The sequence below is a fragment of the Suncus etruscus genome, chromosome 13 (genome assembly GCF_024139225.1).
Source record: "Suncus etruscus isolate mSunEtr1 chromosome 13, mSunEtr1.pri.cur, whole genome shotgun sequence".
In the NCBI taxonomy this organism is placed as follows: domain Eukaryota; kingdom Metazoa; phylum Chordata; class Mammalia; order Eulipotyphla; family Soricidae; genus Suncus; species Suncus etruscus.
In genome coordinates, this window is record NC_064860.1 from 29,863,640 (window position 1) to 29,879,872 (window position 16,233).

General features: G+C 37.1%; 1 protein-coding gene across 2 annotated transcripts in view; it reads left to right on the top strand.

Annotated features, from left to right (window-relative positions):
- Positions 1-16,233, top strand: part of LOC126026168 (kalirin) — a 549,871-nt gene that overhangs the window by 239,700 nt on the left and 293,938 nt on the right. For both annotated transcript variants that reach the window (XM_049785867.1, XM_049785868.1), the window contains exon 4: positions 13,893-14,085. In XM_049785867.1, coding sequence (XP_049641824.1) covers positions 13,893-14,085 — 193 coding nt within the window. The remainder of the gene's footprint in view (positions 1-13,892; positions 14,086-16,233) is intronic.

Genomic DNA, 16,233 nt, shown 5'->3' on the forward strand with positions numbered 1-16,233 from the left:
CCAAAATTTATTTACTACTCTGTGAAGCTCTATTTCTTTGTTTTGAAGAGCCTCATTTAAGTAAAATCAGGTGGCTGACTTCACATTTTCTATTTAGCCTCCTTTGTGAGGCTTCTCAGGGACTCTACCTGAGGCAGGGGTTGAGTTTCCTCTGCTAGGGGTGGCAGGGTGATTCCTAGCTAGGAAATAGGCAAGCAAATCTTTGAAGCAAATCTTTACTTGGCCATGCTATCATGGCTATATTTACATTTTCTTCCAATTTTTATAAAAAATAATTGATATGCATCACTGTTTAAGTTAAGGTGAAAGAATTATGGTGTGATTTACATTTATTGTGAAATTCATAAAATATGTTTAGCTAATACACAATTCTCTAATTGCAACAATAAAGGAAAAAGGTCTACTTTTGATGGCAAGTCTTGGATTTACTCTATTAATATATCACACAGCAGCATTAGTTATACACATCCTGTTGTACTCTAGTACAACTAGTACTCTAGTACTTACCAACTAAAAGAAAGTTTGTATCTTCAACCACCTACCTCCATGTCCTACTCCCCTGCCTCAGCCTCTGGTCACCATAGTATGTTCTCTGTTTCTCTTATGAGTTAAGTCCAGTGTGTCAACTTGAGTTTGTTTCTATTTTAGATATTTTTCTTAGAATGATGCTTTCAACATCCATTCACTTGTCACAAATGATAATATTTCTCATTTTCTGAGATGGATAATAATATTTCATTGTGTGTACACATATCCTGACATTTTGCCCATTTATTCACTGATGGACACTTAGGTTGTTTTCATGTCTTATTTATTGTAATTAAAGTTACAGTAAAAGTGAAGGTACAGATATACTTTTGAGGTAATGATTTCATCTACTTTATGCATATTCCCAGTGAGGAAAATTGTTCCCCTAACAATAACCTCAAGGTCAGGATAGTCCCTGGGGCAAAAATAACTTAGGTTTTAGAATATAAACAAGCAGCAAAAATGCACTGAGAAACAAACAGATTAGAAATAGATAGTAAAAAGAAAGAATAGAATAAAAATAATTTAGGGGTTTCTAGATGTAGTAGACAACATGGAGAAAAATATAATTGTAAAATACCTTACTGTCATGACCTAAATCTCAATTTTAAGGGTGCCTGCTAATTGGCTATATGAAGCATCCCAGTTTCTTCTCTTAATATACCCATTGGATTTTAATGTTCTTACTAATTGTTCTTAGTGTCTCTGGAAACCTAAACAATAATTCTCATGTTGGAAACAATGATGGTATCAATATTGTATTGAAGCAATGGCCAGCTTGTGTACTTCCTTATGGTTGATCAAATGACCCTAAAACTTGACAGTCCTTTTGTGTTTGTCTCCTTATGTGTTTGTCTATTTCATTCTCTGCAACTGGCACCTCCTAGATGGAGGTTAAAGATGCCGATCTGATTGGCGGTCGATAGCCAGAAGTGGAATTACAATGATATTTTTTGTTTGGTTTTTGGGTCACACCCGGCAGTGCTCAGGGGTTACTCCTGGCTCTACACTCAGAAATCGCTCCTGGCAGGCTTGCGGGACCATATGGAATGCCGGGATTCAAACCATGGTCCTTCTACATGCAGGGCAAATGCCCTGCCTCCATGCCATCTCTCCAGCCACAATGATATTTTGGGGGGAGTATTATTCACACTATTTTTATAGTAGCTGTAATCTATTGTACACTACTGTGCTCAACTCCAGAACAAGTTGGGACTCTCCAATCAAATAGACGAGGAGTTGAGACTTAGATTGTGGATGATATAACCTTTTAACCTTCAGCACTGGAGCACTGGCATCACAGGTCAGTCGCACAAAGGATAAAATTAAATTGTTAAATGAAAAGATCCCTAAACTGTAAGAACTGAGAAAATAATATATGCGTTAGGGTGCTTACCATGCATATACCAGATCCCAAATTGATCCCTGGCTCCACATGGCCTCCTGTGTACCGTGTGACCAACTAGACTGAAAAAATTACTCAGAATTTTCCCTAAACCCTGAACATAGTTTGCTATGTTTTACAATAATCATTACCTGGGAAAGCAAATAGTGATTTTCAGTAGAATAACAACAAAAGTATCCAGATAAGTTACAGTGCTTATTATAAATAACCTGTGATGGGCACTAAGTCAAGTGATGCAGAAAGCCAGCTTGTGATTGGCATTCACTGTGGCCTTGATGAAAGGTGCCCATCACACATTTTAGAGCTTCTTTTCCCTAACTCTGTCATCCAGAAGCCCTGCACATTATGAAGGTGGGCTTGAAAACAATCCCTGCAAGCAACTACTCTTTGACAACCCATATTCTCCAGAGTGGCTCATTTCTCTATAAGACACAGTCTCCTCCAATGTTCTTTTTAGTGTTCCTGATTATACCAATTAGAAAGCTTAAAGTAGGTGCTAATGTGTCTTTAACACTTTTCCTTAACACTTGCTTGGTTGTTTAAAAAAGTGAGTGCAGTGAGATTGGGAGGAGCCAGCAAAGGGCTCTGCTTGAATCATAATGAAGAATGTAAGCAAATTAGCATAGATCAGATTGAGGGTCAAAAGACTGGAAAATACTTAAATCTTTCTCATAACATAGGATATTCCATTTTTATACAAGTTGCAGCAAATCGCATGATTTCATTTTATGTTAAGTGAAGTCAGAAGGACAGGACAAATAGATATTTTCACTAGTCTGTGGCTACTTGTGTAGGAAATGGTAGGTATTAAAAGTAAGTAAAATATTAGATACAGATTATAGAAATAATAAAAAATAAAAAATAAAATAGTTTAGCAGCTTGCAAAGCAAATGCCCTACTGCTTGCACCACCATTGCAGCCCCTAATAGAATTTCCTGAGTTAAATTCACAATCAGAATTTGGGAGCAAAAGATCCTTGGAGTTGAAAGATAAAAATGATTGCCCTTTACCCTTTTGCGTTAGGTTTCTTGTACCATTCTCAGGTTGTGAAGTCTCTACCTAGACTCGCAGTGGTCCTCAAACTATGGCAGCAGGCCACATATTGTATTTGTATCTGTTTTGTTTCTTCATTGCAAAATAAGATATATGCAGTGTGCATAAGAATTTGTTCATAAGTTTGTTTTTACTATAGCCAGACCCTCCAATGGTCTGAGGGACAGTGAACTGGCCCCTTGTTTAAAAAGTTTGAGGACACCTGAGATATATATATATATATATACATACATACATATATATGCATAAATATACACATATATGCACATAAATATACACCCCAGAGTTTGGGGTGTACACATGCCTTGGTGTATTTTTATTTACATTCCTATATAAAAATAAAGTCTACCTACTTTCAGCAAATACTGTTGTTTATTACTAATAAAAAAAAAGTGTCTATTCTGCGTGCAAAATAAAAGTGTATTGGCACTACAGACAATGACCTGGATTGGACAAACTAGTTTGCCTGGAGCCTAGAGTTGGTCCTATGCCAGGAAACTTTAGGGTTAGGGTCTCCTTGTATTTAGGCCAAAGCTTTTACATTCCATGTCCCTCATATTTTGGTGGGCCTATGCAAATAATAATTGCCACTCTAATACCATTTTTACTGTGCTCCTTTGACTCTAATCCTTAAGAGAAACAAACCACTTAAACTTTTGAGGTTAACTTAAACTAATATGCATGTGCATGGAAATGTAAAAAAGTACTTTGCCTTCAATGTTTAAGGAGTTACATAAGTGTTATGTCTTTGGATTGCTTTGTGTGCTGCTAAGAAATATTATGTACTACAATCTGGGGACTTGAGGGACAAAGCAGTTGTACCTGGGTTCTGTTTTATTTTTCTTAATGTTCTTTGGCTGAAAGTTCAAAGTTAAGATATCAGCAATAGGACTACTGAGAATTCTGTTTATGGGTGATTGTCCTTCCACTGTAACTTTACCTTGTCCTCTTTCTTTGCATCTTTGTTCTCATAATTAAAAATTAAAAAAGAGAAAAGAAAAATGAAATTTTAAAGCTCAAAAAATGTGTCTATTTTTTGGGCCAAAGTGATAGCACAGTGTGGTAGAGTATTTGCCTCCCACACAGCTGCCCAGGACGAACTGAGTTCGATCCTGAGCATCCCATATGGTCCCCAGATCCTGCCAGTAGCGATTTCTAAGAGCAGAGCCAGGAGTGACCCCTGAGTATAAATGGGTGTGACTCCAAACATCAAATTAAAAAAAAGTCTATTTTTTTATTTTTATTTTTTGCCCCCCTCAAAGGAGAGAATTGACTCAAAAATAACATATAGGTGCCTTTGTTGCCTCTATAATGTAGAGGCAAGGTATATGTATATAGTAAAACCATATGAGCAAATATTAACTAAAAACTTGGGACCCAAACTACAACAAATAAGCTTAAAGATGTATCTGTCAAGGGTTTACAGGGCAATGTTACTGGCAGATAAATGGGATCATTGGGTGGTACTATTAGAGGTGGGAACACTATATGCCTAAATAATTTTGTAAGTACAGTAACTAAATATTGTATATATGTACATATGTGTGTGTATATATATATATATATATATATATATATATATATATATATATATATATATATATATCCTCTAGGTAGAGACTCCACAGCCTGAGAATGGTACAAGAAACCTAACGCAAGAGGGTAAAGGCAATCATTTTCATCTTTCAACTCCAAGGATCTTTTGCTCCCAAATTTTGATTGTGAATTTAACTCAAGAAATTATTTTAGGGGCTGGAATGGTGGTGCAAGTGGTAGGGTGTTTGCTTTGCATGCCGCTAACCTAGGACGGACCACGGTTTTATCTGCAGTGTCCTATATGGTCCCTCAAACCAGGAGCAATTTCTGAGCACATAGCCAGGAGTAACCCTTAAGTATCACCAGGTGTGACCCCAAAAGCAAAAATAAATAAATAAATAAACAACAAAAAAACACACACAAAAAATTATTTTAGAAACACATATTTATTACACAGTTCTGGGAAAAGTGTGATGTGGGTGACATGTTGGGGTTACTATTGCTTCTTTGCTTCTTACTGTTTTTGTTTTCTGGTAGGACACCATCTTTAGAATGGCTTGGCCACCATGTATAAGGCTTCCAAGGTTATTCCTCCAAATTTCCTATACAGCTAGTTTTACTTGTACACATAATGGCAAAACTCTTTCTGGCAAAAACCATTACTGTTCTTGTTAAACAGAATATATTTTTTAATATATTTTTTATTTAAACACCTTAATTACATACATGATTGTGTTGTTTGGGTTTCAATCATGTAAAGAACACCACCCATCACCAGTGCAACATTCCCATCACCAATGTCCCAAGTCTCCCTGCACCCCACCCAACCCCCGCCTGTACTTTGGACAGGCTTTATATTTCCTTCATACATTCTCATTATTAGGATAGTTCGAAATGTAGTTATTTCTCTAACAAAACTCATCCCTGTTTGTGGTGAGCTTCATGAGGTGAGCTGTAACTTCCAGCCCTTTTCTCTTTTGTGTCTTTTGTATTTACTTTGTTCTTCCTTTCCACTATTGGCTCCTTAGTTGTCAGCATTGTGGCTCAATATTCAGCACCTTCCCTGAACAATCTAGAGAATAAACCTAATTTGAAGGTTTCTCTACTACTGTATCATAACCTAAGCCTTGAGCCTTCCTGGGTCTCCACATTAGGATTCTGACATATCACACTGTTGATCTCTTTACCCTCACAATTAGAATAGTCTGAACATCCTTCAGACTATGTAAGGGATGTTTACAGGATGGGTAGAAATCCTAGTTGCTCCCTTTCTTTGTCTTCTCATTGCTGATTTCTACTCTCCTGTCATCATTATATTGGATTGATATACTGCTTCCAGCTGCTGTTTTAACAGAATATCTTCCGGGCAGTCACAAATGTGAGATGAATCTCTGGTGGTATACCAGATGTTGGGACATCTTCCTGCTGCCAGAGCTCAGAAGTTTTTTTTTTAATTTTTTTTATTTCTGAGGCATTGCTGAATCTTCTGTTCCTATGAGATAGATTATTTGATGCCTAGGAGAACTTTTTTTTGCTCAATTCTATAGTTCTTAGGACTGTATTTCTTTTTGTATTTTGTATTTTTTTTTTTTTTGTATTTGAGCAAGCAGAGACCCAAGTGAGCAAAACATCTGCACAATTTGTGAGCTAAGCCAGTCACTTTCATCCCTCTAGAACTCATGTATGAAAATGAGGGAAGAGCAAGGTTAAGCATGACTTTTTTTTTAAACTCGAGCATTGTATGTATTTCTGAGGCCAGGCAGTATGGCAGATGCTAGAACCAACAGAGGAGATTCAGGTCCTGATTTTCCCCTCCTGGTGACTTTAAGCAATCTACTCAACCTATTGGAGCTTGTTTCTTTCATTTTAGGTTAGGTTAAGAATAACAGTTATGTGTATATTTCATGTAAAAAATAAAGGTTGATTAGTTTAATACTTAAGTTATAGTGATTTTATGTGCTCAATAAAATGAGCTTTTATCATTAATATGTTTCTGTCATATATTAATCAAAACATTTTAATCAAACCTTTTTATTTTAATAGTTTGAATATCATCTTATACTTATTTCTAGCTTAAAGATTTTAATTCTCAGGATATAGTATTGTAGGGCTGGAGAGATAGTACAGTGGATAGGGTGATTGCCTTACATGCTACTGATGTGTGTTATCAGCTTTTGATATGATATGGATTTGTGGAGATAATTTACAACCCCACAAACTCATATCATTTCTTGAGCTCCTCCAGGAATGATCGATGAGCACTTTTGGGTATCCAAAAGTATAAGCAAAAAATAAAGTAACAAATGATTCATGAAATATTGTAGTACTACAATACAGTTCTAGGTTCTGGCCTCCTAACTCCTTGCGAAACTTTACTACCTCTCCTTCCTTCTTGCAAGAGAGGGACAATGCATATAGATATTTCTCTACCCCAGGGAGTTTGCACAGGTTATTCTGTCTGTACTTTTCTTTTTGTAGTGTTTGTTTTCTTTATTTATTTCATTTGCTTTTTAGGACTACACCTAGTGATATTCAGGACATACTCCTAACTCTGTGATCAGGGATCAGACTTGATAGGGGTCAGAGGAACATATGTCTGTTCCAGGATTGAACCCAGGTTGGCCATGTGTGAGACAAGTGCCCTATCCATTGCTATACCATTGCTTTGGCCCAATTTATAATGTTTCTTTAACTCTTTATCTCTCCTAGTTTGTTGAATTAAATATTATTTATAAAGCCCTATCATGTATGGAGTGGATAGATGGTGAGGCCATTCTCAGCCTAGCACTTGCAGCACCTATGGCCTAGCGGGTCTGTAGGTATCAGGGTGAAGGTGAAGAAATGATTCACAGGCAGTCAGTTGAAGTTTCAGGAGACATCAGCTTTATTTACAAGGTCCTTAACCGCCATGTGCATATTCCTCACATGGCCTTTATACTAAGCAGCCTCTCTGCCACCATCCTGTGTCTCCTCTCTACCTGCTGCGTCTATCTTCCTTGCTGAGTGTGCCCTTCACCCCTTCCCTTAGGTCACTCTTAATTACCAACCATAGACTCCTCTGAAATGTGGGAAGGTCTGCCTTTCCAGGTGAGATAGGCAGGAAGTTGGGGGTGGGGGTAAACTAGTTTAGGTCTATTTTTTTTTTTTGAGTTTTGGGGTATGTATGGTTTGATTCCTGAATCTGTGAACGGAGATCTTTCCTGGAAGTGTCTGGAGACACCATATGTGGTTCAAAACTTAACATCCATCAATCTCTCTTTATTCAATTATATTTATTTAGTCACCATGAATTAGTTACTTATAATTGGGTTTCAGACATATAATGTTTCAACATCAATTTTTCACCAGAGTCTAGTTCCTTCCATCAGTGCCCCTGCTACCAATTTGCTTCACACTTACAAATATGCCTTTTTAAGAGACACTTTTTCATAACTTTTAGCACTATGCTTTATAGTATTGTTACTGATAGAATTTCATGCATAACACCTTACTAACTTTCCACTCCCACTGTACCTCTCAGTTGAATACTTCCCTCTAACATCATTGTAGCCCCTTCCCTGATTTATCCCCTAGCTTCTCCAAATGGCATGCTTCCTATCAAAGCCAATTCTTGTTCATTGTTTCTATTGCCTTTGAGAAATTCATTATTCTGCCATTATGTTTCTTTATATTCTGCATATGATATAGATCATTCTATGTCTTTCCCTCTGACTAATTTCACTCTGCATAATACCTTCCAGATTAATCCACATAGCAGCAAATTGCATGATTTCATCATTTCTTATGGTCAAGTAATATTCCATTGTATAAATGTACCATACTTTATTTATCCAGTCACCTAATCTAAGGCAAAGATGGGTGTAGAGTGGGAAAATATCATACTCTGAGGAAAAAATCTAACTCAAAATTAAAACTTATAAGTAAGAGAGTCATGGACGATATACTCTTTGTTTTAGTGAGGCAGAATTTACTCAGGAACAATCCCTAAGAGAAGGTGGCTTTTGTATGTAACCCATTGGAAATTTGATAATTGGAACAATATAGACTGATTTCTTGATGTAAGGATAGAATTCAGAGGGTCAGACCGGGCCTCTCTGACTAGGAACCTGGTGAGGAACTGAGAGTGCTGGGGTTGGAAGAAATGACAATTGGTTCCTGAGTCAGACCCACAGCCAGAGTGAAACTCTATTCAAGAATTGTCATAGATGAGAGAACTCTCTTGCTCTTTGATTCCCTGAGTGATTTTGTTCCCCAAGCTAAAGGATTAAGTTTTTTAATGTATGAAAGAGGCCTAGTATTAAAAAAAAAGAAAAAGAGAAAAAAGAGAGCTAAGGCGGAGTTTTATTGTTAAGCTATAAGTACACTGATTTTATGAGTAAGTGAATGAACCAGCAGTGGTTTAAAGAATGAAAAATTTAAGCCTCCTCCAAAGACACTGAGAGCTTTACAAATAATAACTATCCCTTATAAAATTCTCTTTTATAGGTTCTTAAATTTTATCTCTGCTACTGTGCAGGCCATGACTTTATATAAAGTGGTGACTTTATACTTTTTTTATATGTTAGTTTCTCAACACTCAGCACTAAGACCCTTCACACCTGGATCAGTCAATTTTGGTGCAACCTCTCCTAATTAATGGACTAGCTGTAGATCAGGAGAGGATTCTGGGCTTATGTGATATGGGCAGGCCCAAAAGGGACCCAATGGGATTCTTAGAACTTGCTCAAAAGTTACCAGATGCAGTTACCAGGTCAGATGAATAATCAGAAGAAACATATCAGAGATTTCTTGGGATTTTTAGAAGTTTTGGAGGGGGAGTGGGGAAGACAGTTCTCCATTGGCCTATAATAGAGAACCAACAGCTATATGGTGGAGGGAGATCCCCAGTTCTTTCAGAAAAAGTCTTCCTTGTCTAGAAGAGGAAGAACTCTTTGCAAAAGAATTAGAGAAATGTAGTGTAAGGACAGAACTCGTCCCAACCCCATGTTTGCAGTAAAAGTTTCCCTTCTCAAGACTGTGAGGGTATGCAGAGTGACCTGTTACAAATTGACAGGTATCTGTATATCGCAGATCACCAAGGTTTAATTCACCTTAAAAATGTTGTTTTAATACAGTTCTTCATTTGATTTAGAAATGGGGTTTCTTATTATTTGGGGGGGTTCTTATTATTATGAACCACTTCTAAGAGAGTATTGGGGTTGTCATTTGTTCACCTGGCAGAAATTCTTGGGCCTCATTTTAGACAAAATTTTACTTAGATATTTGAAAGTCAACATTTTAAAACCTTAGATGATAATGAAAGATGATAATTTAAGTTTGAGAAGCATTGGCATGGAGCAGGGAAATATGTTCTGTTTGTATTTTATTTGAGTTAGCAAGGCTTTGCAGAGAGAATATAGCTCTGGTGACATGTAATGAACAAGGGTAAATGATCTAGAACTGAGCACAAGAAATATCTGATCAATCATCCAGTCATTCAGTATACCTTTATGTTCTGGGCCAAAGAACCTCTGAAAGTCTATGAAACAAATCACAGCTCCGTTTGAAAGGGAAGCAATTTATTATGAAGGGTAAGAAGTTGGCAAAGGGGCCCACTCACAAGTTGCAGATGGTTAACTAGTAGAGAAGGCATGTAACAGAGGAGCTGAGTTCTTCAATGCTTAGGAAATAGGAGAGGGGAAAAACTATTATGAGATTCGCAGAGTAGGAGCCACTGATCTCCATATCTGCTGTTCCTATCTTAGCCTCTCTGTGTTCCCATACTTACAAGAGACACTATAAAATTATGACCCTGAAAGTTCAGTTTAGACCAATAAGTATCTTTTAAAAAGTAAATAAGTTCTGAGCCAGAGATTATTACAGAGATTAAATTACTTACCTTTCATGCACCTAATGCTGGTTCAAATACCTGGAATCACATATGACCCCTGATTATTGCCAGGGGACACTTCTGAGCATAGAGCCTGGACTAGTCTTTAAAAACCACTAGGTTTAGACCCCCCACTAAAGTAAGTAAGCTAAACATAAAAGAAGAATTACCTGTTACTTTCTAATAAAGTTACTCCCCATCTGAGTACTAAGAACACTGAGAACATAGAGGCTTAGGAAGTACACTGGAGATCTACTGTGAGGCTTGGGGGTAACCAAGGAGCAGCTCAAAGCTGCTGCAGATTTTAATTGTCAGACTGGGAGAATACTAACAGCAACCTCTAGTGACATTTGCCCTCATCATCCTAGAGATGGAATAGGCACTGTGTCCCTGTCTTTTCCTGCCCAACATTCACCTCAATTCCCCACAGAGACCACCCTGACTCTGTGCCTAGAATTGGTAAGGCATTTGCTTGCATGTGGTCAATCCAGGTTTCGTACAAAAAGTTTTGCCATCTCTTAACCAAAGGAAACTCCAGAGATAACCCCAAGTCTTCAGAACTCAAGAGTTGGGGCTCTTCTTCCATAGTAGTCAGTAAATGAGTTTTCCAGGCAGCACCTGACATAACATTGGTGACCTTCAACTCAGTAGGGTATGATTTCATAACAACAGCAGTGACTGATTCTAAAACAAGAAATAAAGGAGCCCTAAATGTTTACCAATAGGATCTTCTACAGCAGCCTTATATAGTACTTACATGGTACAAACTTATTGGGTTGATAACAGCATAAGGACGTGCAATGTATGAATAAACTTAATCTGTAAAATACTTGTACAATTTAGTACTTATATTCAAGTCTTACAGGAACTAAGGCATAGAGAAGTTAAATATAGAAATACTAGAACCAGGATCAGAATGAGGAGCACTGCTTCTAGATTCCATATCCTTAATTGCTACCCCTGCTTTCTCAGTATGTTAAGTCTTTGCATGTATTAGATGCTATATTAGACACTTGGGGGTAATTAATGAATTATCTTACTACTTGCAGAATGAAATGAGTATAAAATCCATGATTCAAATGTTACTTTTCAGTGAAGGAAGTTAAATAAAAATGAATAAGTAAAATTATGACTCTGACAATAGTAAGTTCTAAAGAGAGAGAGGTGATGAATGCTATATAACAAGCAGCCGAGGCTTTAAATGCAGTGACTTGAGGAAGACTTTACTTAGTAAGTTCTAAGGGGAGAGAGGTGATGAATGCTATATAACAAACAGCCGAGGCTTTAAATGCAGTGACTTGAGGAAGACTTTACTTAAGAAGCATTTTAGCAAAGATCCAATGTGGTTTCTCTACTTCTGTTCTCCTCTACTGTCTAGCTGACCCCTGTTTACATTTCCTCTGCACAACCTTGGGCTAATCTCTCCAAACCACTTGATCATGTTCCTTCCCTTGAATGATACCCTTCAGTGATTTCTCATTGCCCTTGGGATGAATCAAGCATTGCCTGCCATGAAAAGCACATTCTGATTTCAGGCTTGCTTCTAATCTACCCTTTTCTCTTGAAATGTCTGCTTCTATCATTGGAGTGCCCTGGACAAGATAATACTAAAAAGTATCTGGCTAATAAACTTAAACATCTTCTTGGCTGGGACTTATGGTAGAGCTTGTACCTGTATTTATGATACCCTGGATTAGAATTCCAGAATGGCATGACCTCCAAGAAGGTAAAAGCTTTGGTGCCTAAGCTCTATCATGTGTGACAGCAGAGAATAGCAATATCACCAAACACATTGTACCCTTGAAAAATATATTTCACAGTGGTCAAGGAGAACATTTTCAAATTAAGATTTGTTGGACCCCTCTAGCTTCTACGCTAGAATTTGGCAGTGTCAGTAGACCAGCCCCCAATTCATACTCTGACTCCCTTCCAAGCTTACTTCAGGAGGCCTGAACATCTACAGATGGGAGCTACAGTTTTCACCAGACTGTGACAGTCTTATCCTGAGTATGATTTGAAAATGAAGCCTGAAAAGATGTTCTGTTCCCTTTTGTGGCATAAATGCTCCAGTTGCGACTTTGCCACTAAAGTTGTAAATGTTTATCCAGCGGTGGGGCATGTCTTTGGGTCATGCAATAGAAGATGTAAGTAGAAAGTGGGAAATAGGAAATAAGCAAAAGACCTTCTGGAAGTACTATACCCCTGATTACATTAATATGTGATTAATGAAAGTCTATTTTGAGTTACAAAATAAACTATAAAGTCAAATAAACCAAAAAGTAAAGTCAAGACCCTCCAACTACCAAAACATAAACTTTATTCTAATCTAAATGTTCTATTTTGTTCAGCCTTTGTTGTTTTTTTCCTTTGGGTTCTTAGAAGTTACAGTTTGAAATCCAAATGTTTTAATAAACTTTGCTACTCCATTAATTATATAGCAGCATCTTCATTCTCATAACCTGACTTTTTCCCTTGGTGTTCTGTGTTTTCACTCACTTCATCTGATTTTTTGATTTCAATAGTAACTTCTTCTTTCTTATCTTCCTAAAAGTTGCCCTGAGTTACCAAGAAAGTACATGTGACAATTGGATTACCTTTGTCATTCTATTCAGTCTCACCCTTGATTGCCTATGAATATTCAGCATGACTCAGCAACCTGAATCTATAAAAGTTGACACACAGTCTCAATTATGAAAAAATGCATCTTCAGTTAAAGTGGTGACAAATATAGTTGTTCATATTTTATGTGCCATATCAAATTAATAGAATAAACCTACCTAGAGACCTCTACTGAAAAAAAAAAGCATTTGTCCCAGTTCAGTGCCAAAGCATACTAGCCTTTGATATGGGTAGGGGCAAGGTTTCTGCCAAAGGACTTTCCATCCAAGATTTAAAGGCAACAGAATTCCTATGTTTTAAAGAGCTTAGATCAAAATAAATGAAATAGGATTATCCCAAAAGCAGGAAAGGGAGATAAAAGTTAGAACAAAATCAAATACAGTTGTAAGTATCCAAACAGTGAGCACCCCAACAAGTGAAACTGGCAGTGGGGAAAGTTTAGTTGGTTCTTTTTTTCTTTCAATGTAAATTAAATTATGTTTTGTTGATTGATTCTGTGGTTTACAATAGTTGTTAATAATTTCTCATGCACATAATTCGAACATCTAACCCATTATTAGTGTATCAAAATCTTTCCCCCTAAGAACCCTAATGCCCCTCCCTCAACAGGCATTTGAAAAAGGCTGACTTGTTTTTAAGTGCTGAGAGTAGACAAATTGCCTTAATAAAATGGGGTTAATCCAGGTAAGGTTTTGGAGGCAGTAGATTTTGAGCTGAGATTGGAAAACAAACAAACAAACAAACACTGGAGACCTATTGTGAAATTGGAAGGTTGATTTGGTCCAGAAGAAAAGGAATGTAGGTTTCTGGATGCTTTTATACTTAGAATTCCAAAGTCTCAATTGCTCAGTGATCCTGCCTGACCTTTGAACCTCCCAACAGTGAGGACGTGTGCAAACGTGGCTTCACCGTCATCATCGACATGCGGGGCTCCAAGTGGGACCTCATTAAGCCCCTCCTTAAGACACTGCAGGAAGCCTTTCCAGCCGAGATCCATGTGGCCCTCATTATCAAACCCGACAATTTCTGGCAGAAGCAGAAGACCAATTTTGGCAGCTCCAAATTCATCTTTGAGGTGAGACAGACCTTTCTTGTACTACTTACTTTTTCTTCTGCCACCTTCACATTTCCCACCTCTGCTACTCCTTCTTCCTGTGGTAGGTATTCCACCTTATAGAAATGGATATTACAGGATTTCTTGAGTACTTCACCAGTGAAGTCTCAGAAGGAATTAGAGTCTTCAGAGATTGTTCAAAATGTCCAGGATTAATGGTGATCAGGTTATTCTTGGTGAATGATTGAGATGATTGTTCCAGAGCAATGTGTAATTGTGTCAAATGACTTAAAGTTTATATCCATTGATTTAGTCATTCAATTAGGAAATTGTTCTGAACATAAAATTAAGAAACTACAATATAAAAAACAATTTATACTTTTGTTCTTTCTTAATTTTTATATAAAGTAAGGAAAATGTATCTATAAGGATGTTCATTCGTGTTTTTTCAGTAACATACGTATTTATAGATATAACTTACATTTACATGTATAGTTTGTAACCTAGATGCCATTAGTTAACAAAAATACTATGAAATTATTAAAATAATATTTAGAAAACTTTATAGCTATTGAGATATTATTGTATTGAATTTTCAAAGATGGGTAATAAAATAGTCTGATTTATCTGAAACTTGTTTCTAAGAATGTAAATGGAGGAGATTGAGAAGCATTACAAACAGTGTTAGTAGTAGATTACTATGGGTAGAGCATTTGCCTTGCACAGGCCAACCTGGGTTCAATCCTGGCACCTTTATGTTACTTAATTCACCAGGAGTGATCCCTGAGTACATAACATGGGATAAACTCTGAACACTGCTGAGGCTGGGGTGTGCCCCCTCAAAAGAAAAACAAAAATAAATTTTTTTATTCTCAATTAAAGGATGCTAATTTAAACTAGTTTATCCAGACAGCATATGTGTTAATTCTTTGTAACAACATCTAAAATTAATGATTTGATCAAATTAATAATTTAGGACACTTTGTTCCAATTTGGTTACTACTCATTCTGAGATTCATATGTAAGATGATGAGTCTGGGGTGTGTGTGTGTATAATGAAAAGAAAGACATACTTCATCTTGTGGAACCATTCCAGACCCTTTTCCCCCATGGGATTGGGAGTCACTCTGGGTAGGGGGGAGAGAGAAGGGAGGTCAGCAATTTAATCAGAATAGCCTGATCTCCTGACCTAGATAGATCTTATTCTGTGTAAATAACACAATACATTAGATTTTGTATATAAAAAGTTAATCCTCAAATTCTACTAAGCTCTCTCCAAAGTCCTAGAAACTATGCAGGGAAATGCTTCTTTGTATTTTTGCCTTTGTTTATATAGTGGCAGTGATAGAAAACCTATAAATTGATAGGCTAAGAAGACTGAAAACAATCCTTCAAAAAGTCTGGAATTTTGTTTCCACAGTAATGCCCAGTTCTTCCATCTCTCTACACTGCCCCTCTTTACTCAGTTGAATCAAACTTGTCTCTATATTCTAAACAAGAAGAGAGATAGCTGGAGCCCTTCCACTCAAAAAAAGACGTTAGAAAACAGTGCCTAAAAACAGTTAAATGGAGTGAGAGAGAGAGAGAGAGAGAGAGAGAGAGAGAGAGAGAACAGTGGCTAAGGCTAAGGCCTTGTGTGCCTTGCACACAGTTGATCTCAGTTCTATTTCTGAAATACCTAGTGTAGACTAAGTCAGTAGTAACTAATACCTCAGAGAGAAGACTTGTTCAGTAGCAGGTAGTTAATGGTCAATATAATCTGAGAGACTCCCTGGAAGTGGCAAGCTTTAGGCAGCATTCAAAGGAGAAATAAGGCTACTCAAAAGTTTGTTGCATGAACCCAGCCTTTGTTAATCTTAATAAAGGCAGACTATAGTTCTGTGGATCAGGAGTAAGGACTGTGATTCTGTTTTTCTAACAAGTTCCCATGTATATGAAATATGGTTTTTAACAAGCTACTAGCTAATGCAGCTGTTCTGAGGACCACACATTGAGTAACTAGGATCTGCCTCAGGAGAGCTGCAACATATGCTGGCTTTACTTGGAATCTACTGAGTGAACTTGTATTAAGTTTTAAAAAACCATGATTTAGTTTAGTTTTAGGCATAAATTTTTCAGCACCAATTCCACCACCAGTGTCAACTCCCATCACCAGTGTTCCTATACTCC